The sequence below is a fragment of the Narcine bancroftii genome, chromosome 6 (assembly GCF_036971445.1).
Source record: "Narcine bancroftii isolate sNarBan1 chromosome 6, sNarBan1.hap1, whole genome shotgun sequence".
Classification (NCBI taxonomy): Eukaryota; Metazoa; Chordata; class Chondrichthyes; order Torpediniformes; family Narcinidae; genus Narcine; species Narcine bancroftii.
In genome coordinates this window covers 228,605,981-228,628,115 of record NC_091474.1, presented here as the reverse complement: position 1 = coordinate 228,628,115, position 22,135 = coordinate 228,605,981, and the positions used below count along the sequence as shown (strand labels likewise).

Below are 22,135 nucleotides of genomic sequence, written 5' to 3'. Positions count from 1 at the left end.
TGGAGCAAGTTGTGTTTTTACTTTGCGGTTTTTTTTCCCCACTGTGTAATTAATCTGACATTTGTTGTTAACGTGGATTGGAACAGGTTGCAGCTGGAATGGCCTACATCGAGAGGATGAACTACATCCACAGGGACCTGCGATCAGCTAACATTCTGGTCGGAGACAACCTTGTTTGCAAGATTGCTGATTTTGGATTAGCAAGGTTGATTGAGGACAATGAGTACACGGCTCGACAAGGTACGGTTTGTGAATTATGCTTCTTTATTAGACCATAAGACATAGGAGAAGAAATAGGCTATTCAGCCCATCCAGCCAGCCCTGCCATTTGATCCATTTTCCCCACTCAGCCCCACTGCCCGGCCTTCTCCCCAAAATCTTGGATGCCCTGATCAGGAACCGATCAATCTCTGCCTTAAATACACCCAATAACCTGGCCCCCACAACGCCAACAAATTCCACACATTTACCACTCACTGGCTGAAGAAATTCCAACCCATCTCTGTTCTAAGCGGACGCCCTTCAATTCTGAAGTCGTGCCCTCTTTTTCTAGACTTTCCTACCATGGGGAACAACCTTTCTACATCTAAACTGTCCACACTTTTCAATGTTAAAAATATCTCAATGAGTTTCCCACTGCCCCCCCAACATTTTCCTGAATTCTATCGAGTATAGGTCAAGAGCTGTCAAATATTCCTCATATAATAGCATTTTCATTCCTGGAATCATTCTTGTTAACCTCATCTGAACCATCTTCAATGTCAACACATCCTGGCTTAAATGAGGAGCCAGAAATTGCTCATAATACTTCAAGGGAGGTCTTACCAGTGCTTTATAAAGCCTTAACATCACATCCCTGCTCTTAAATTCTGATCCTCTTGAAATGAATACCAGCATTGCATTTGCCTTCTGCACCACAGATTTAAAATGCCCAGGTCCCTTTGCGACTGGGTATTTTCAGTTTTCTCTCCATTTAAAAAATAGTTAATCTGTTTATTTTTTTCTCCCAAAATGCATGACCGCACACATTCCAATATTGTATTTCATTTTCCATTCTGTGCCCATTGTCTAAGTCTTTCTGCAATGTCGCTGCCTCCTCAACACTACCTTCTACCTTTGTATCATCTAAGAACTTGGCCATAAAGCCATTCATTCCACAATCCAAATCAAAATATTGGGGCGGCACGGTTATCGTGGCAGTTCGTGTAACACTGTTAAAGCACCAGAGACCATGGTTCAAATCCAGCACTGTCTGTAAGAAGTTTGTGTATCCTCCGCATGTATGTGTGGGTTTTCTCCGGCTGTTCCGTTTTTCTCCCACCATTCAAAATGGACCACAGGTGTAGGTGAATTGGATGGCAAGGGTTAATGGGCCAAAAGGGTCCATTACAGTGCTGTAGAACCATAGAGCACTACAGCACAGGAACAGGCCCCTTAGGCCCTTCTAGTCTGTGCCAAACCTTTTTTTTGCCTAATCCCACTGTACTGCATCCAGTTTAGATCCACAGAACTCTACAGCACAGGAACTGAAACAAGTCTAAATTTTTTGTAAAAATTAAAACATAAAAAGGAAGTGGCCCCAACACTGACCCCTGGCAGCCAACCAGAATATGATCCCTGTATTCCAACACTCTGCTCCCTGCCAATCAGCTAATGCTCTACCCATGCTAATATGTTTCCTGATATATCATGGGCTCTTATCTTGTTAAGTAGCCTCATGTGCGACACCTTGTCAGAGACTTTCTGAAAATCCAAATACACAACATCCACTGCATCTCCCTTGTGCAGCCTGCTTCTAAAGAATTCCAATAGGTTTGTCAAACAAGATTTACCTTTAAGGAAACCATGCTGGCGTTGGTCTCTTCTGTCATGTGCATCCAAATACTCCGTAACCTCATCCTTGAAAATCCAACATCTTCCCAACCACCGATGTCAGGCTAACCAGTCTATAATTTCCTTTCTGCTGTCTCCCTCCCTTTTTGAATCGTGAGGGTGACATTTGTGATTTCTAAATTGGAGAAAGGCTAATTTTGTAGAAACAAGAAAGAATCTAGGAAGAGGGATTTGGGATTAGTTGTTTTCTTGCAAGGAAAGTTTTCTTGCGTAGGCGAAAATTTGAGAGTACAGAGTTTGCAAGTTCCTGTCAGGATTAAAGGCAAAGTTAACAGGAATAGGAAACCATGGTTTTCAATGGATATTGGTGATCTGGGTTAAGCAGAAGAGAGAAGTGTAAAAATAAAAGTATAGAAAATATTAAAAAATACTTAAGAAGGAAATTAGGAAGGCAAAAAGAAGACATGAGGTTGCTTTGGCACATACCTTAATGTGAAGGTAAACCCAAAGGGGTTCCATAAGTCTTCTTCTTCTTTGGCTTGGCTTCGCGGACGAAGATTTATGGAGGGGGTAAAAAGTCCACGTCAGCTGCAGGCTCGTTTGTGGCTGACAAGTCCGATGCGGGACAGGCAGACACGATTGCAGCGGTTGCAAGGGAAAATTGGTTGGTTGGGGTTGGGTGTTGGGTTTTTCCTCCTTTGCCTTTTGTCAGTGAGGTGGGCTCTGCGGTCTTCTTCAAAGGAGGTTGCTGCCCGCCAAACTGTGAGGCGCCAAGATGCACGGTTTGAGGCGTTATCAGCCCACTGGCGGTGGTCAATGTGGCAGGCACCAAGAGATTTCTTTAGGCAGTCCTTGTACCTTTTCTTTGGTGCACCTCTGTCACGGTGGCCAGTGGAGAGCTCGCCATATAACACGATCTTGGGAAGGCGATGGTCCTCCATTCTGGAGACGTGACCCATCCATAAGTATGTTAAGAGTAAAAGGATAGTAAGGGACAAAATTGGTCCCTTAGAAGACAGAATAGCCATCTATGTGTGGAGCCTCACGAGATGGGGAAGATCTTAAACAGTTTTCTTGGATCAGTATTTACTCAGGAATCTGGCATAGTGTACAAGGAGAGAAGGGAAACATGCAGTAGTGTCATGGAACATATAGAGATTAAAGAGGAGGAGGTCTTACAGCGAATTAAGGTAGATAAATCCCCCAGGCCTGACATGATATTTCCTCGGACCTTGAGATAGACAAGTGTATAAGTTGGAGGGGGCCTGGCAGAAATATTTAAAACATCCTTATCCTTATAGGGTTTGGTGCTGGAGGATTGGAGGGTAGCTCATGTTGTTCCATTGTTTAAAGAAAGGCTCCAAAAGTAAACCGGAAAACTACAGACTGGTGACCCTGACATCAGTCATTGGTCAATTAGTGGAGGGTTTTCTGAGAGATTGGGTGTACAAGTATTTGGACAGCCAGGGGTGATTAAGGAGAGTCAGTATGACTTTATGCATGATAGATTGTGTTTAATGAATGTTATAGTTTTTTTCAAGGAGGTTTCTAGGAAAGTAGATGAAGGAAAGGCTGTGGATGTTGTCTACATGGACTTCAGTAAGGCCTTTGACAAGGTCTCACATAGGAGGCTAGTTCAGAAGGTTCAGACACCAGGTATCCATGGAAAGATTGTAAACTGGATTCAAAATTGGTTGAATGGGAGAAGACAGAGAGTGGTAGTAGATGATTGCTTCTCAGACTGGAGGCCTGTGATTAGTGGTAGGCCTCAGGGATCAGTGGTAGGTCCACTGTTGTTTGTTGTCTCTATCAATGGTCTGGATGATAATATAGTAAATTGAATCAGCAAGTGTGCTGATGACACTAAGATTGAGGTGTTGTAGAAAGCAATGAAGGCTTTCAAAACTTCAGAGGAATCTAGACCAACTGGAAAAATTGGCTAGAAGGTGGCAGATGGAATTTAATACAGAGAAGTATGAGGTGTTGCATTTGGAAGGACAAACCAAGGAAAGATGTACACAGTAACTGGTAGGGGACTGAGGAGTGCGGAGGAACAAAGGGATTTTGGAATTCAGATACTTAATTCCCTGAAAGTGGCGTCACAGGTATACAGGATTATGAAGAAAGCTTTTGGCATCTTGGCCTTCATAAATCAAAGCATTGAGTACAAGAGTTGGGATGTTATGGTGAGGTTGTATAAGACATTGGAGTATTGTGTGGAGTTCTGGTTGCCAAACTACAGGAAGGATATCAGTAAGACTGAAAGCGCAGAGAAGATTTACTAGGATGTTGCTGGGTCTTCAGGAATTGAGTTACAGGGAAAGATTTCTGTGCTGTAGTGTTCTGTGGTTCTGCTGCTAGCGTTTTCCAGAGTGAGAACTGATGCCAAATACTCATTTAGTTCCTTTACCATCTCCTTTTCCCCATTATTATTTCTCCAGCATTATTTTCCAATGGTCCTATATCTACTCTCACCACTATTTATTTCTTTGTATACTTTTTTAAAAATTTTTATTTTTCACACGCTATGAACCATACTGACCAAAATACACACAAACATTTCCCTCTTGAGTATACACAGTGTCATTTTCTCCCCTTTTCCCCCTCCCTTCCCTCCCTCCTTCACCCCTCCTCCCCACCCACTCAACGTTCAACATATATGATACATTAAACCTATTAAACAATGTCATCACACAAATCTCTTTGTATACTTGAAGAAGCTTTTTGATCCTCTGATGTTATTTGCTAGCCTACTTTCATACTTCATCTTTCCCTCTTTATGAATTTTTTTAGTTACTTTCTGCAATTTTTTAAAAACGTCCCAATCCCCTTATCTTCCCACTGATTTTTGCTCTAATGTTGTTTTTGACTTCCCTTGTCAGTCACAGTTCTGACATTTTTCCATTTGATTATTTCCTTTTTGCTGTGTATTTATCCTGCATCTTCCTAATTTCTTGTAGAAACTCCATTCATTACTGCTCTGCTGTCACCCTTCTAGTGGCCCTTCCAATCTACTTTGGCCAGTTCATCTCTCATGCCATATAATTCCCTTTACTCCACCGAAATACTGGCACATCTGACTTTAGTTTGTCCTTGTTAAATCTCAAATTAACTCAACCATTCTGTGATTACTGCCCCCTAATGATTCCTTTACCCTAAGCTCTCTAATCACCTCTAGTGCACAACACGACACCCAATCCAGTATAGCTGATACCCTAGTGGGCTCATCAACAAGTTGCTCTAAAAAGCCATCTTGTAGACATTCTACAAATCCTCTCTCCTGAGACCCAGTCCTAACCTGGTTTTCCCAATCTACTTGCATGTTAAAATCCCCCATGACTACCATAACACTGCCCTTCTAACACACCTTTTCTATTTGCTATTGTAATTTGTTGCCTAGATTCCAGCTGTTTAGAGGTCTATATATAACTGCCAATTGTGTCCATTTACCCTTGCCATTTCTTAACTCAACCCACAATGATTCTATATTTTCTGATCCTATGTCACCTCTTCCTGATGATGTAATGTTATTCTTCACCATCACAGCCATGCCACCCCCTCTGCATACCTGCCTATCCTTTGACATTAAGCTCCCGTGACATCTATCCTTTAGTCATGACTCTGTGATGGCCGCATCATTCCTGCCAATCTATTGCTGTACTACAAGGTCATCCACTTTATTTTTTATGCTACATGCATAAAACTTTTAGCCCTTTATTTGTTACTTTTGACTCTGTGCACTGCAATTAATCCCACTGGCTGTAATTTTTCCCTTTCTGCTTGTCCTTCCACACAAACTCCTGACTAGCTGTCCCTACTTGTGGTGCCATCTGCCTCTTCCTCTGTCCCTTCACTTTGGTTTCCCCCCCACCACCACCACCGGCAAATGTAGTTTAAATGCTTCCAATTACCAAATTGCATTAACAAACCTCCCTGCCAGAATATTGGTTCCCCTCGAGTTCAGGTGCAACCTGTCCCACTTGAGCAGGTTACCCCCTTCCCCGGAAAAGGTTGCAATGATTCAAGAACTTGAAACCCTGCCCCCTGCTCCATCTTTTCCACCACATTTTTGTCTGCACTATCTTCCAGTTCTGACCTTCCCTGGCTGGAGGGAAAAATATATTTCATACCACATTTAAGATTGCATACCTAAAGCAATAAATTTGTTAATTTGAGCCATTCTCCTATCACCAGCAAGGAGGGACGGCAGTTCTTACTGCAACCTCGCAACTCAGGGGACCTCGGTTCAACCCAGATCTCAGATATGGCCTGTGTAGAGTCTCCCTCTGACCACTTTGTAGAATTCTACTATCCCAGTCCCTGAATTCTCCACTACACTATCCTTCGCCATGGTGAATTTAAATAAGTGGTATTCATTGAAAATATCACTTCTGTCCTCTGGCTCCACACACACATTCCCACTTGCTCATTACTCTTTCTCTGGTTACCCAACTGCTTAGTAATATCATTTATAAAATGTTTTGCTATTTTCCTTTCTTCTGCTTATCTCCCATAACCTGCCTCTTTGCCCTCCTAGTTACCTTTAAGTCATAAAGGAAACTACTGGAGAAACGGTGGGGCAGGCAGCATCTATGGAGGCAAAGAGACAATTGACAAGAGGTTTTGTTGCCACATCACCTGCAACCCCTTCCCCTACCTCGCTCCATCTGATATTTTTCTATTTCTCCTCATGTATCTATTTTCACCCACCAGCCACTACCTCCCAACCATCTGCCCAGCATCTCCCTCCTCGTCCTGTTCCACCAGTCGTCTGCTGGCCCCTCTCCTTTTTATACTGGACATGTATCCTCTGCACTCTCTGTCCTGGTACAGAGTCTCGACCTGAAACTGTGGCCATCCCCTTGACTCTACAAACGCTGGCTGACCCATTGAGTTCTGACAGCAGATTGGTTTTTTTTTGGCTCCAGATTACAGCATCTGCAGTCTTTTGTGTTTACCTAGACTCACTCCCCCCCTACCCCCCACCCCTCACCAACCTTCCCTAGATTTTCCATGGTCCTCTAGGCCCTCTGCTGTTTTCAGACTTCTACCCCTGTCAATACGCTACCTCTTTCTTTATCCAACTGTCAATGTTCCTTGCCGGCCATAGACTGAGTGATCTTTCAGCCTTGTGAACATTGAACATGGGAAGGACTCTTGCAATGTCCTTCTTCTTATGATTCCACTATTCCTAGATCGACTGAGCTGCAAGTAGCTGCTCCCAATCCAGTTTTCCCAAGTCCTACCTTACATTGGGATCAACCTTCTCTCAAGTCAAGACCTTCAACCTGTTTGGCCTTCGTTATCATTATTTCCAAAATGCTCTCCCACTGGGGGAGAAGGCCAGGCAGTAAGGCTGTGGATCAGCTCATGACTGAATGGTGGGCAGACCATGTCTGCTCTTATGTCTTATGGTCCTTGGATGAGTTTCAAAGTCTTTCCTGAAGTACATGTGGACTATATCAAATGCACCCACCTCGTCTAATAATTTTTATTACCTCTGAAAACTTCTGTCAGCTATTTCCCCTAAGAAAGCCACGCTGCCCATGTCCAATTTAAATGCAAGCACTGTCCGATATGCTGTTAGAACTTGATGAATGTTTTGAATCTCCAGAGTAGAAACCTTCTTTAGTTAGTGCCGCTCAGCCCGAGATGCAATATCGCACCATTGGTTCATATAGAAACGAGCTCCTTAGCTCACCAAGTCCACGCTGGTCATCAGGCACTCATTTACATTAATCCCATTCTAGATTTTCACATTTCCGTCATCTCTCCCCCCCCCACCCCCCACCCCCCCCCCCCCCGCTCTGCCGCTCATCTCCGTTTCCAAGAATGAGTTCACATTCTCAAAATGCCAAATTTCACTGAAGGCTGTGGAATGAATCTTGGAGACGGGCAGAAGATGAAACTGGTTAGTTGTCTGGAATTTATAGTATATTATTTAATCAGTAAAAAGTAAACAGAAACATGAATAAAACTCAATGAGATTGTTTGGGTGAATATTTGCCAATTTCAATCAACTATTACATTTGGAGTTTGGGATGAGTTGACTTTGGATTAAAATAAGTTCAAGAAATATTGATCTGTTACACCCTGGACATAACTGAATTAAGCACTCCAGGAATTAGATATGGTTAATGGATTAATATGTAAATCCCTTACTATGTATTTAATTAGTTACACAGCATTTAATTCCTCAGCTTTGTGTTGCTTCATTTAATCATGGGTTTGGCCAATGTGATAGGAAAAGGCCTAATACATTATCTCTGGCAGCGAACAAGAAATTGCTGAGTAAGTGTGACAAATGAGCAAGTTCCCCGCTGCTCTGAAACTGCCACTCACTCTTTAACTGAAGGCTAAGGAGGCCCCTCTGTGAACGAATTGCAGTCCTCCAGTGGAGCCATTATCTCAGGACGATGATTGGAAATTCCAGCAGGAGCTTAAGACTTCCACTGGATTAGTGAGAACACTATAGCTGAACTTTGATGAACCTAGCTTAAACAAGAGAAAGAAAGATGTCCTTGAGGTCCTGCGGAGTATTTATGTATCAATCATTATCGCTGAAGCAGATTCTCTGCGCGGTATTTTGTTTGTGGCTATTAGCTGTGGGTAAATTCTCACATTTCCTACATTACAATAATATCCACATTTCAGAAATATTTGGCTGTAAATATGCAAGTTGAGACTTGCCAAAAATATCAATGCAATTTTTCAACTTTTGTCAACTTGTTTTATTTTTTTTCAGTCTTTAGCAGTTTTGGTTCTCAGAAGAAGTAACAACGAGGTAGATAAAATATATGCAAATAGCTGTGGGCTTCCCTTGTCTATATTTTTACCTTCCTATTGATGCTGCAAAACCTGCTGAGTTCCTCCAGCATTTCTGTGACTCTACAGATAAATCCTCAGCCTTAATCAAACCTTGATCCTGATCTGAAGTTTGCCACACTTTTATGCTGGGCTGTTAAATTTGAGGAACCAATCTTCTTTTCACCTCAATTTCTGTACACAGAGGCATTTATTTTCCTGTTTTCAAATTAATGATTGAGTAACCTTTTCATGCATAAAATCTGTGAAGTAATCAATTTATTTAACAGTCGAATCATAGTTAATTACACAGTTAATAGTTTGCAGATACGCGTCAACTAGGATATAACTGCTTATGCCAACTTGGTTATCTCTCAATTTGTCAGTGTTAATCGTTGCCAGTTGTAAATCTTTTTAAAAATTAGACATGAAGCTCAGTTACGGACCCTTCTGGCCCACGAGCCTGTGCCACCCAAAAACACCAATCAACCTCCAACCTCCGTACTCTTTGAAAGGTGGGAGGAAACCAGAGCACCTGGGGAAAACCCACGCAGACGCTGGGAGAAAGTACAAACTCCTTACAGACAGCTCCGGATTCTAACCCAGGCCACTGGCTCTGTAATAGCATTACACGAGCCAGGCCACCCTGGTGCGGTTAGAGAATGGAATATAAATTGATACAATTATTTTTAAGTTTCAAGTCAAGCACAATGGATGCTGGAAATCTAAAAGACAGCAAGTACAGGAAACACAGCCGGTTAGCAAGATCAAGAAAAGGACTGAAGCAGCCAACTTTGGTCATGGGGTTGAAATGAAGCGTTAGCTGCCTCAGCCCCATTCATTGAAGGTGGACATCAGCTGCCCTGGGTTCACCAAGTCCCATAATTCAGCACACTGTCACAGTGTGAGCTGAGGAACCTGCCTTTTACTTCTGGTATTTGTTCCATGTTGTGAGATTTGTCCTTCTTTCTCTGGTGCTGTGAGGGACAGTGCAGAGCATTGAATGCTCTGGGTGCTTCGCCAGAGGGTGCAAGTCGTGCAGAGTGGAGGGTGTGGTTGTAGGTTGGTACAGTCTGTGCTTTGACCCAGAGCCACAGTCAGGGGCTGAGTTCCCAGTAACAAGTTAAGGAATTTTCTCCAATTTCCATAAGCCCCCTCTCCCATGTCTCCATCTCTTTCCCTCATCCTTCTCCTCAGCTCCCACCCCATTCCCTACCCTCTCCTAACAGAGAACTATCTTCCACCCTCTCCCGTTCCTTCTCAGATTCTTTCTTTTTGATCCTCCCACCTGTGTCCACTTGTTCGCCTTTGCTTCTCCCCCGCCCCTTCCTCCCACCTCTCCTCCCCGTCTCTCCCCTCACCTTTTCAAGTTCAAGTTCCATGTTATCCGATTGCACAAGTACAGACCGATGAAACCGCGTTCTCCAGTCCTTGGTGCAAAACATGCAAGCACACAAGTCAAAGCACATAACATGCAGGACAAACCTACAGATTTCACATTTATTGTCAGGGTATAAACATAACATCACAATCAAGCCTGAGATTCTTTACCTATGGGCAAGGCAGAATTACCATTTTCCAGGTGGTCCCCAACTGACGACTGTAATGGGGACCGAAGCATTGGTTGTAACTCAGGATGATTGGAAGTCAGATTTGCTCCACTGCGCAAGCCCGAGGTCATGCAAATGAACGTTTAATGGGGTCCTCAGGCTGCCACGGGGAACAGGGACTTCAGGCTTCTGCCAGGAGCGGGGACCACTGTATACAGTACTTTTAATACTAAATATGTACCTGTACAGTAGTTTTAATAAAGATTTTTTTTTAAATTTTGGTCGAATGTGCAGGTGGACTTGCGTAGATCGGAAGTCAAGGACTACCTGTGTTGGCAGTGGGGAAAAAAACTGACTCAATGTACACATGAAAACAAATAAAGAAATATAAACAAACTAGCAGTAAAATACAGAGAGGAAAAAAAAATCAATGAAGTGCAAAAGTAAAAGTCCGTAAATATACCCCTGATTAAGTTTGTTGTTGAGGAGTATAAATATAAATAGATATTGTTTCATAAATAGTCGAGTCCCAGATAGTTAGTTCAATTCAGGCACCTGCCTGGTTTTGCTTATTTCTGGTTGCACTTTACGTCCAACAGATGCTACATGACCTGCAGAGTTACTCCTGTGCATTTGTGTTTTGCACTTGACCCCAGCGTCTGCAGACTTACTTGTTTAACTCGTCCTAAACAGGTTGCTTCTTTTATTTTTAAATTAAAGAGAGCATAATTTCCTCACACAGGCGCAAAGTTTCCTATAAAATGGACTGCACCGGAAGCTGCATTGTACGGCAGATTCACAATCAAGTCTGATGTCTGGTCCTTTGGCATTCTACTGACAGAGCTGGTGACCAAGGGGAGAGTGCCGTACCCTGGTAAGAACCATGGAAGGTTTCGTCTGTAAGCGCTATCTCACTCTTGCAGCTGGGAAAACATTTTTTAAAAAGAAAGGGAGCCCCTCTACATGGTCAAATGAAGCAATCCTTTTCTTAAGCACCAACAAAAGAAATCTAATTTCAAAAGGCGATCCATTTCTTTAAAAGGTAGAGTCTCACAACCTGACGGTTAATGTTAAGCCAGCAAATTAGTTTTCAAGGTACGTCTTTGAAGATTCCGAAGATCAGCCAGACAACCTCAAAGTGGCCTTTTCTAATCATTGAGGTAGATTTTATTTTCTATCTGATAAACCCCAACACTATTCTAGTTAATTTGAAGTAGGTTGCTTTTTAACATCTGCCATCTGACCAGATGCAACAAGAAGAACTTAATTGGATGATTGTGTTTGTTGATCAGGATTATGAAGTACAAGTAGCATTTATTTGTCATTTTAAAACTAAACTGGAAATGAAGTAATGCAGTTAAAAAAAACAAGACAACGTTCCTCCAAACCATGGTGCTCCATTAAACAACACAAGACTACACAAAAACAACGTAACACAATACAAGACTACACTATTTCTACGCAAGACAAAACAAAAAAAACTACACTAGACTCCAACCTACACAAAATGAATAGAAACAGTGCAAGAATACATTAATTAATTAAAAAAAACTAAACCATAGGCACAGTAGAGGCACGCTACAATATAATAGACTCTGGATATTAAAAGTCTGATAGCTTGAGTGAAAAAACTGCCATCAGGTCCGGAGAGGCTGCTGCGGGATGAAGTGGGTGATAGAGTAAGTTTTTTGGCTGGAGGACATGGATTCAAACCCCGCTACAAGTGGATCGGAAACATCGAGAGTGTTCAAGCTGTCAGATTTTGTGGAGGGTGGGCCATGTTGTTGACAGGGTGGATGTAGAAAAGGTGTTATCCCAGGCTGGGGGAACCTGAAGCAATGGGACACATTTTCTGGAAGTGAGGTCCTGGGATGGGGAGCAATTTCTTCACTTGTTTTTCAGGGAAGATCTTGGCTGCTTAGTAACGGACACTGTTCAAGTATGTTACCAGGAATAAAAGGGTTATCTTATGAGGAGCATTTGACAGTAATTGGCTTGTACTTCTTGGAATTTAGGAGAATGGGGTGGGGGGGCAGGGGGAGATCTCATTGAAACATTTCAAATGTTGAAAGGCATGGGCAGAGTAGACGTTGTTTGTCATGGTGGGAGAGACAGGGATAAGAGGGCACAATTTCAGGATTGAAGGGTGTCTGCTTAGAACAGAGATGTGGAGAAATTACTTCAGCCAGAGGGTAGTGAATCTGTGGAATTTGTTGTCACAGGCAGTTCTGGAGGCCAGGTCATTGGGTGTATTTAAGGCAGAGATTGATAGGTTCTTGATTAGCTAGGACATAAAAGGTTTATGGGGAGAAGGCCAGGCAGTGGGGCTGAGTGGGAAAATGGATCAGCTCATGATTAAATGGCAGGGCTGGCTCGATGGGCTGAATAGCCTATTTCTGCTCCTATATCTTATGGTTTTATGTTTTGGCATTTAAAGACTTTGAAGAGATTCTTATTGATGGATAATTGGTTCAAAAAGCCACATGGGCGACACCTCGGCATTAAGGTTCATCCCACCTGCGTAACTATATCTCCTCGAAGATTATTCCTATCTTCACAGTTGCTCATTTCTTTTGGTTTAGTGTCTTCTGCATATCAGAAAATTGTGTCCTGTGCCCTCAGGTCCAGGGTGAGACCACCTCTCCCTCACCACCTGATGGGTCCCTCTGACCCCACTGATAGAACTCCCTTGCCCTGACCCACTGACAGACCTCCCCTCTCTCCCTGACCCCACTGACAGACACCACTTTCCCTGACCCCACTGACATGCACCCCCCCCCACTGACCCCACTGACAGACCCCCTCTCCTTTACCCCACTGACATACACCACTTTCCCTGACCCCACTGACATGTACCCCCCCCTCACTGACCCCACTGACAGGACCCCTCTTCCTGACCCACTGACAGACCCCCGACTCCACTGTCGGAATCCCCTCTCCCTGACTTTACTTGACGAACCCCTTTTAACCCACTAATGGAACCCCCTCACTGACTCCATTGACAGACACCCCTCTCCTTGACCCTACTGACAAATGCCCCCCCTCCCTGACCCCACTGATTGTCCCCCCTCTCCCTGAGCCCACTGACGGACACCTCCCCTCCTCCATGAGTCCTCTAATGGACACCCTCTCCTTGACTCCACTGTCGGACCCTCCCTCTCCCTGACCTCACTGACAAACCCCCCTCTCCTTGACCCCACTGACAGACCTCCCTCTTCCTAACCACTGATGGAACCCCCCCCCCCCACCTCCCTTACCCCATTGGCAGCCCATCGAGTCCACCCTGGCGTTCAATAATGAGCTGATCCATTTATCCACTCAGCCCCACTGCCCCGTCTAATCAAGAACTTATCAATTTCTCAATGCTGGCAACAGATAGTTCCCCTGCATATCTTTTCTAAGCTGATGACCTTCAATCTTGAAGTGGCGCCCTCTTGTCCTAGACACTTCCAACATAAGGAAAAAAAACTTTCTACATCCATACCTTTTAACGTTCAAAATGTTTCCATCACATTCCCCCTTATTCTCTTAAAATTCTAATAAGTACTGCCCAAGAGCTGTCAAATGCTCCTCATATGATGACCCTTTCGTTCCAGGAATCATCCTTGTTAACCTGTTCTGAACCCTCTCCAACGCCCAAAACTGCTCACAGTACACCAAGCGAGGTCTCACCAGTGCCTTATAAAAGCCTGCACATCACATCCCTGCTCTTGTATCCTGTAACTCATGAAATGAATGCTGGCATTGCATTTGCCTTCTTTACCACCAACTCGACATCCAAGTTTACCTTCAGACTACCCTGCATGACACCTCCCAGATCTCTTTATGAGTGGTGGAGAACTGATCATTTGATCTATTAAAGGGGGTCAAAGAATTCCACCCACAACCATAGAACATTATAACACAGAGACAGACCATTCGGCCTACTTATTCTGTGCTGAACTATTATTCGGCCTCATTGCATTAATCTGGGCCCAGACCATAGCCCTCCATACCCTTTCCATCTATGTACTGACCAAAATTTTTCTTGAATGATAAAACTGAGCCCACAATCATCTCCATATTAGCATCCACCTCTGGTTTAAATTGGCCCCCTTGCATTGCGACAACGTCCCCTTGTGTGTGACTTTCTTTTTAGTGAAAGTGTCTCAACTTCTGCTCTCTCACACCTCCCTTTGTACCAATGTTTCTATTGTTCTGTTGTTTAAAAAAGGCTCCAAAATTGACCCTGGAAATTATAGGCCAGTGAGCCTGTCATCAGTATTAGGTAAATTATTGGAAGGCATTCTAAGAGATCAGATATACAATTCTTTGGATAACCAGAAATTGATTAGGATAATCATCATGGCTTTGTGCTTGGTAGGTTGTGTTTAACCAATCTTAGAGAGTTTTTCGAGGAGGTTACCACGCGGACTTTAGTAAGGCCTTTGGCAAGGTCCCACATGAGAAGTTAATCAGGAAGGTTCAAACACTAGGTATTCATGGTGAAGTCATGAACTGGATGTGACAATAGCTGGATGGGAGAAGTCAGAGAGAGTAGTAGTGGATGATTGCTTCTCAGACTGGAGGCCTGTGACTAGTGGTGTGCCTCATGGATTAGTGCTGGGACCATTGCTGTTTGTCATCGATATCAATGATCTGGATGATAACGTGGTAAATTGAATCAGCAAGTTTGCAGATGACACTAAGGTTGAAGGTGTTGTGGTCAACGAAGAAAGTTTTCAAAGCTTGCAGAGGGTCTGGACCAACTGGAAAAAATGGGCTGAAAAATGGCAGTTGGAATTTAAAACAGACAAGTGTGAGGTGATGCATTTTGGAAGGTAGTACCTACATGGTAAATGGTCGGGCGCAGACGAGAGCAGTAGAACAAAGGGATCTTGGAATACAGATACATAATTCCCTGAAAGTAGCATCACAGGTAGATGTTGAAACGAGAGCTTTTGGCATATTGACCTTCATAAATCAAAGTATTGAGTATAGGAGTTGGGATATTTATGGTGAGATTGTATAAGGCACTAGTGAGGCCAAATTTGGAGTATTGTGTGCAGTTTTGTTCACCTAACCACAGGAAAGATATTAATAAGATAGAAAGAGTGCAGAGAAGATTTACTAGGATGTCGAAGCGTAGAAGAATGAGGGGAGATTTGATAAAGGTATTTAAAATTATGAGGGGGAGAGTTAGAGTAAATGTAGATAGGCTTTTTTCCACTGAGAGTAGGTGAGATGCAACCTAGAGGACATGCATTAAGGGTGAAAGGGGAATGGTTTAGGGGAAACTTCTTCACACAGAGTGGTGGGAGTGTGGAACGAGCTGCAGGCTATAGAGGTGAATTTGGGCTCAATTTTAACATTTAAGAAGAATTTGGACAGGTACATGGATGAGAGAAGTATGGAGGGCTATGGACTGGGTGCAGGTCAGTGGGACTAAGGAAAAAAAATGGTTTGGCACAGACTAGAAGGGCTGAGAGGGCCTGTTTCTGTACTTTAGTGTTCTATGGAATGAGGACAGTTCTCAATCTCCTGTATCCCTAGAGGTACAGACCACAAACTTTGTACCCTTTCTTGATAGGACCTTTTGGGTCCATGAATGGTAGGATGCAACATCTGTCCTTTCATCTCTTCCTACCATTCTGAGAACCCAACAGTCCTTCCAAGTGAAGCAGTAAGTCACTGGTACTCCTAGTGTACTGCATTCACAATATGATCACTGCAACATTTAGACATACAGCATGGTAACAGGCCCTTCTGGGTCAAAAGACAATGCTGCCAAAATATACCAATTTTCCTGCATTTTTAAAAATGGGAGAAAACCAAAGCACCCAGATGAAGCCCACGCAGACACAGGGTGAACATACAAACGCCTCACACACAGCACCGGATTCGCTGGCGATATAATAGTGTGGCACTAACCACTATGTTAAATGCGCTATCCTTCAGAGAAGACATCCGAGAACTTGTACAAGCAATCCCCAGGGTCAACCCTGAGGCCCTTTTTTTTCTCTAAGCTGCTCTTCCCCTGATCAGTGTCTCCGTGGCCTCCTGCACTGTGAGAAGAAGCTCATTTTCAGTTTGAGCAACAGCACCTCATCTTCCATCTGGGCACATTGCAGCCTTCCAAAATCAATGTTGAAATGTGCAACCTCAGCAACTCGCATTCTCAGTTTGTATCAGAATTGACCAGTTCTACTGCAGGACATTGGCATTATTTTTCTCTCAGTAATGGCATTGTCTGATGTGCTGTACATTTTTTATTTACATTTTTTTTTAATTTAGACATCCAGCACTTACAGTGCAGGATTCAAACCCCAGTCCTGATACTGTAAAGGAGTTGCACTAACCGCTACGCCAGCGATGCCGCCATCTGCTTCTGACACCTCATCCGTTATGTTTGTGTTCTCTTCCTCCAACTGCCTTCATTTCATAGTTTTTATGTACATTTTGGCATGTTCTTAATCTGATTTCCCTCATTAACCTGTGAGCCTGGTGACCTTATTTGAAATGGGAAATCCTTGGCCTTGCCCGATCAAAGATATTTCTTTTGTCCTGTCCATCTCTTTCCTCATTCTTTGTTTTTCATTCTGTCCTGAAGAGTGAACTTGCTTTTTCTTTCCACAGATGTTGTTTGACCTGTTGATGGTTCCTGCACTCTGGTTTTGTTTGATGAAACCCTTTGGATTCCATGTCCCTGTTTTCATGGACTACCAATAAGTACATATACTCTGGGACTAGTTTTATGCCAACCCACAAGCTGGTTCAAACTGGTCTTTGTTCTATAGTTTACCCATGGACCCAGTCCGGAGTATATATTGTGAAAGATTAAAAAACAGCCAGAGTCCAAAGGGTTAATAGAGCGTAGGTTGCAGGCTGGCGTTGAGGTGCCTCAGTTACTGTTCCAGCAGAGAAGGAATTAACATCAAAGCAGGCTGTGATCCATTGTCTGATCCAAGTTACGACATTCCCAGACATAGAAACATAATTTATTGTCATGAACATGTCACAAAATTCATTGTTTTGTGGCAGATTTACAGGTGCAAAATTCCTACACTCTAAATTAGTGCAAAAGAAGAGAGGGAGGAAGTGTCTTTGGTTCAATGTCCATTCAGAAACCTGATGGCGAAGGGAAGAAGCAGTTTTTGTACGGTTGGGTGTTCGTCTTCAGATTCCTGTACCTCCTTCCAGATGGTAGCTGTGAGAAGAGGGCATGGCCTGGGTGGCGAGCTTTAAGGATGGAGACTGCTTTCCTGAGACACCGCCACTTGTAGATGTCCTCAATGGAATAAAGGCTGATACCTATGATGGCGCTGGTCGAGTTCACAACTCTCTGGAATCTTCTCCTGTCCTAGGCATTGGCACCTCCGTACCAGACAGTGATGCAACAAGTCAGAACGCTCTCCATGTTACACCTATAGAAATGTTCAAGAGTGTTTTGTGACATACCAATCTCCACAAACCCCTCTCGAAGTATAGCCACTGGCGAGCCTTCTTTGTGATTGCATTGACATGGAGGCCCCAGAACACATAGGAGGATTAATGTGCCAGTTTATTTCTGCAGGGAATCATTGCCTTATTATGTTTGACCTCAGTGCATCCTTCCCATTTATTATGTTTTTATTTTGACCCATGCTTCTCTCCCCTCCATCAGGTATGAATAATCGAGAGGTGTTGGAGCAGGTGGAACGCGGATACCGAATGGCATCCCCCCAGGATTGTCCCAGTTCCCTTCATGAGCTCATGATCCAGTGTTGGAAGAAAGACCCTGAGGAGAGGCCCACCTTTGAGTATCTGCAGGCCTTTCTGGAGGACTACTTCACAGCAACTGAGCCTCAGTACCAGCCAGGAGACAACCTGTGACCTGCTGTCCTTTTAAAAACTGGACATTCCTCAATATTTTTCCCTTGCCATTAGACATTGAGTGGATGGACGGTTTCCAGGTCTTGGTTGTCAACCTCCAGAACCTGGTATCCTCTAATGTCAAGTCCTCACTCCCCGGCCTTTTCAAAATGGGCACCTTGAGACGATCGGGGCTATTTTTTGAATATGTCCGAATGTTAGTATTGTATAATAGTCACTGTTAAAAAATGATGGAATGCCATCTCTAAAATGCTACTTATCGCTCAGATACCGTCTTCCCACCCCTCCCAACTGCCTGTTGGCTCAGCTGACCTATTCCACGTTAATAAACCCCTCGAAGGGCAAACTGAGTTGCCCACATGCCGGTTACAGCTGGCGGCATTGAGCAGGATGATCACCATCAACTCTCCTGAGGAGTCTTTGCATCGACACTTAATGTGGCAGCAGCTCGGCACAGAAGGGAGGACGCTTGCAGCTGAGAATCGAGCAGAGTACTGGAACTGTGGCTTGTGTTCGCTCTCCCACACCGCCCACGTCCCCCTGCCCCCTCCCAACCCTCTTCATTTGCATATTGCCATGTTTGTGAGTCCCTGGGAGACCATTGGATGCTGGCAAGAGCAATTGCCTGTTTGTATCGGCCACCTCCTCCACGATATGCTGCTTGGTTTTTATTCCCATTTTAAGATTTCCTTTAATATCAGTGATGTGATATTTTGTCACGTGACCAAGTCTACTTAAAGAAGTTTTATGTACCTTTCATGTGCTCCATCCCGTCTCAATCATTACTCGTGAGCCATATTTTAGGGGCAATGTGATTCAGGCATGTCCATGTGGCTTAATGGTCCATGAGACAATCCTGCCTGATCACTGGGGATGTGTGCCTGGCACTGAGGACTGTCAGGGGTTAGAGTTTCACCAAGCAGACGGCATCCAGTAAGAACAGTGCTCTGCTGCATTTGACAAATCACTCGAGTGCTGAACGTCCGGGAGTGTGAGAATCTAATCCTTCCCCTGAGAAATGCAATGTTAGTTAGAGGAGATTGAGGTCCACTATGCTTTAAAGGATGAAATGACAGAGTTCTCAGCTGTCCTTTTATGCCTAACGTCATGCTGGTTTTTTTACGCCTTTTTACATGTAATGTGCAGTAATCAATTGCATTTTCCTGATTGCTTCCTGTGCAACCAATGACATCCTAAAGGATTACTTTAAGAAAATGACTATGCACTCAATAACTCTGATAGCAGATGCACAAAAGTAGTAATGTGTTTTTGGATGTTACTACATTCCTTGAATTGGCCATGTGGTCCAAACATTGGATTCTTGGTATTTGTACATTTTAACCAGACGATGCCTCTGCATTAATACGGTTTTTTTTTTCTCTCCCTTTACAACACTCGCAATGAATCTAATGTCACAGCTGTCATTAAACAAAGCATTTTACAGTTTCTGCACCAGTTGACATTTTACATTCTACTCAATTTTCCTAATCCAGTTATTGTCATTTTCAAGCCCATGTAATAAAAGATCTTACCTGGGGTCAGCCCACCTCTGAAATCGTTCGTCCTGTGTTGAAAATGAGATGCGCACAGTACAATTTTAAAAAGTACAAGCCCTTGATTTGTGGCTGAAGTTAATGTGATTTTTGCCATATCCTAAGGAAAGATGACAGGACATATATAATCGAGTGCCTTTGAAGAGCAAGATATAATTTGGTTGTGTGAATTGCATCTACAATGACGTAGTTATTTTGGATGAGGGTGTGAAGTACAGTTGGAAAACTACTATATTAATAAATATAGGATAGTGAATTACAATAATTTTTCAAAATAGCTACCTGCATTTACTCTTCAGAAGAAAGCATGAATGTCAACATTCAGGCCCTGGCAACTCCATTCACTGTGTTGAATAGAGATGTAGAGTTTTACAGCACGGGGACAGGCACTTTGACATAACTTTGCCAGCCAAGTTGCCTGTCTAACCTTCTCGATGTGCTTGCATTTGGCCCATATCTATCTGAACCTTACCTATCCATGTACCTGTCTAAACGTTGCTATTGTACCTGCCTGTACCACTTCCTCGGGCAGTTTGTTCCACATACAACCACTTTCACTATAAAAAGGCCCTCTTAAAATCTTTCTCCTCTCCCCTGAATTTTTAGACTCCCCCTTCCCTGATTACACTGAACAATTAATATTTTGCTTCCTGAACACTTTGGGGTGTATTTTATGGATTTTGGGCTGCAGGTCATGAAAATATCACCTTAAAATGTTTCTATCGCATACCTTTTTTTTTGTAAATATAGCCTATTTTTGTGATTTCCTGTCATATTTTGTCTACTTCAAGCATTCAAAACTATGAAGTGCAAATTCATTTTCTGCATTCGCACTTGGACGTCTTTCCTGCTAATCTTGCTGCAGTCAGTGACGAACCAGGACATTGCAACCATAGAAAAGTGGTATCAAGGCAACTGGAATCCATCAATGCTGGCCGACTATTGTTGGACACTGACACGAGAGGCGTCAATGTCTCAACATTATCATGCGATTAAACATGCTAAATTCAATAAAAATTCATTTATTGTTTCTCGATCTTCCTATGTGATACACCAAATCTGAAATTATCTTTAAGTTCAGCTCGAAGTTGTCTATCATAATCCCCAATTTTGTTTCAGGAAGCAAAACTTTTGAAAGAAATTGGTGTTCAGTGTTATTTCTGCTCCTCATAATTTTGTAATCCCCAGCTGGGTCATCCCTCTCCCTTCTATGCTCTCGGAACAGGCTGAATTGAATTGTTCAGTATTGTCACCTGTACAGCGAAGCTTTCGTGCTTTGAAGGTGCCCCCTGGAGTCATCATTAAAGCAGTTTGAATTGTATTGTTGTATTGGGAACTCATTGGGTTAGGCAGCATCAGTGAGAAAGAAAGAATGGTCCACATTTCAAGCTGAAACCCTTTATCAAGGCTTAAAACGTGATATCATACTTTTCCTCCCATTGATGCTGCTTGATGGACTTCTTCAGCAGGTTATGTTTAAGACTGCACCTGCAATCTTCTGTGTCTTGACTTGTATCAGTCTTTATGGTTGAAGGGGCACATAGGTGACTTGTTCTGGTGAAAGGGAGACGGGGTGAGGTGTCTCTTTTTTCCTTTCCCCCGAATCTTTTAAACTGCAAAACTCATTTATAATTACTGTGCTACCATTTGGTAATTAAAAATGGTTACATGACATTTGTTAACCATTCATGCCAAGATTTCCTAATCAGTCTTTATCTATGCAAGTTTTGTAATGGTGCCAACATTGCTTTATATTGGAATGAGACTTACAAAAGAAAGAAGATGTATATCTTGCATGAGCTACCCCGATGCCAGTGTTTGTATGTCCCCACCAGCAGAGTTCAGGCTCCAGCTTCCAGCCCCAACTGAGGTCAACCCAGACTCTGATTTATGAAGGTGGGTTAAACGGAGATGAGCGTTGTGTGTGGATCCCATACACCAAATGGTATAGTGAATACTATGTTAACCCATCTTGATGATTGCTTCCCATATGCAAGGAGAAACTGTGTAGTGCAACTCAGCGACTGAACTTGGGGTGACCGTGGTTCTGGTAAGGTGACACAGACTGTCAATCTGCTCCACAGCAGCAGGAAGCTTGTGGAAGGCCAGGTGAGTGCGCAAAGAACACAGTCTTGCTCCACCTTGTCTGCACTGGGATCAGGTGTGTGGGGAACCCTTTGCTCAAAATCTCTGCTTACATAGCAGCCTGCAACTGACACAAGATGGAGATGCTGACACGTGCAGATTTTTGGAGTCCCTTAAAAGGTCTGATAGAAAAGACTCCAAACTATATGCTTAATACTTCTGGTACTACCAGCCTGCTTCCATTGTACAATATTGCCCTCCAATAATTAAAGTTGGCAAAATAGATGCTGGAGTGAGTCTACCACAACATATCTTGCGTGACCTCTCCACGAAGGCAGATATGGATGATGACATTCACTATTGTCTCCGGTGCACCCATTGGTCATCTGAGGGAGAGTGAAGATCGCCAAAGCCGTCAAAAAGCTCATGGTAAATCAGGCACTGGTGATCCCAGCATGG

General features: G+C 43.3%; 1 protein-coding gene across 9 annotated transcripts in view; it reads left to right on the top strand.

Annotated features, from left to right (window-relative positions):
- The window catches only part of LOC138737113 (tyrosine-protein kinase Fyn), a 253,161-nt gene extending 233,568 nt beyond the window's left edge, over positions 1-19,593 (top strand). For all 9 annotated transcript variants that reach the window (XM_069887637.1, XM_069887639.1, XM_069887636.1 and 6 more), the window contains 3 exons: positions 87-240; positions 10,930-11,061; positions 17,830-19,593. In XM_069887637.1, the coding sequence (XP_069743738.1) occupies positions 87-240; positions 10,930-11,061; positions 17,830-18,038 (495 nt within the window). In that variant the 3' untranslated portion in view covers positions 18,039-19,593. The remainder of the gene's footprint in view (positions 1-86; positions 241-10,929; positions 11,062-17,829) is intronic.
- The last annotated feature ends 2,542 nt before the right edge of the window (positions 19,594-22,135 follow it).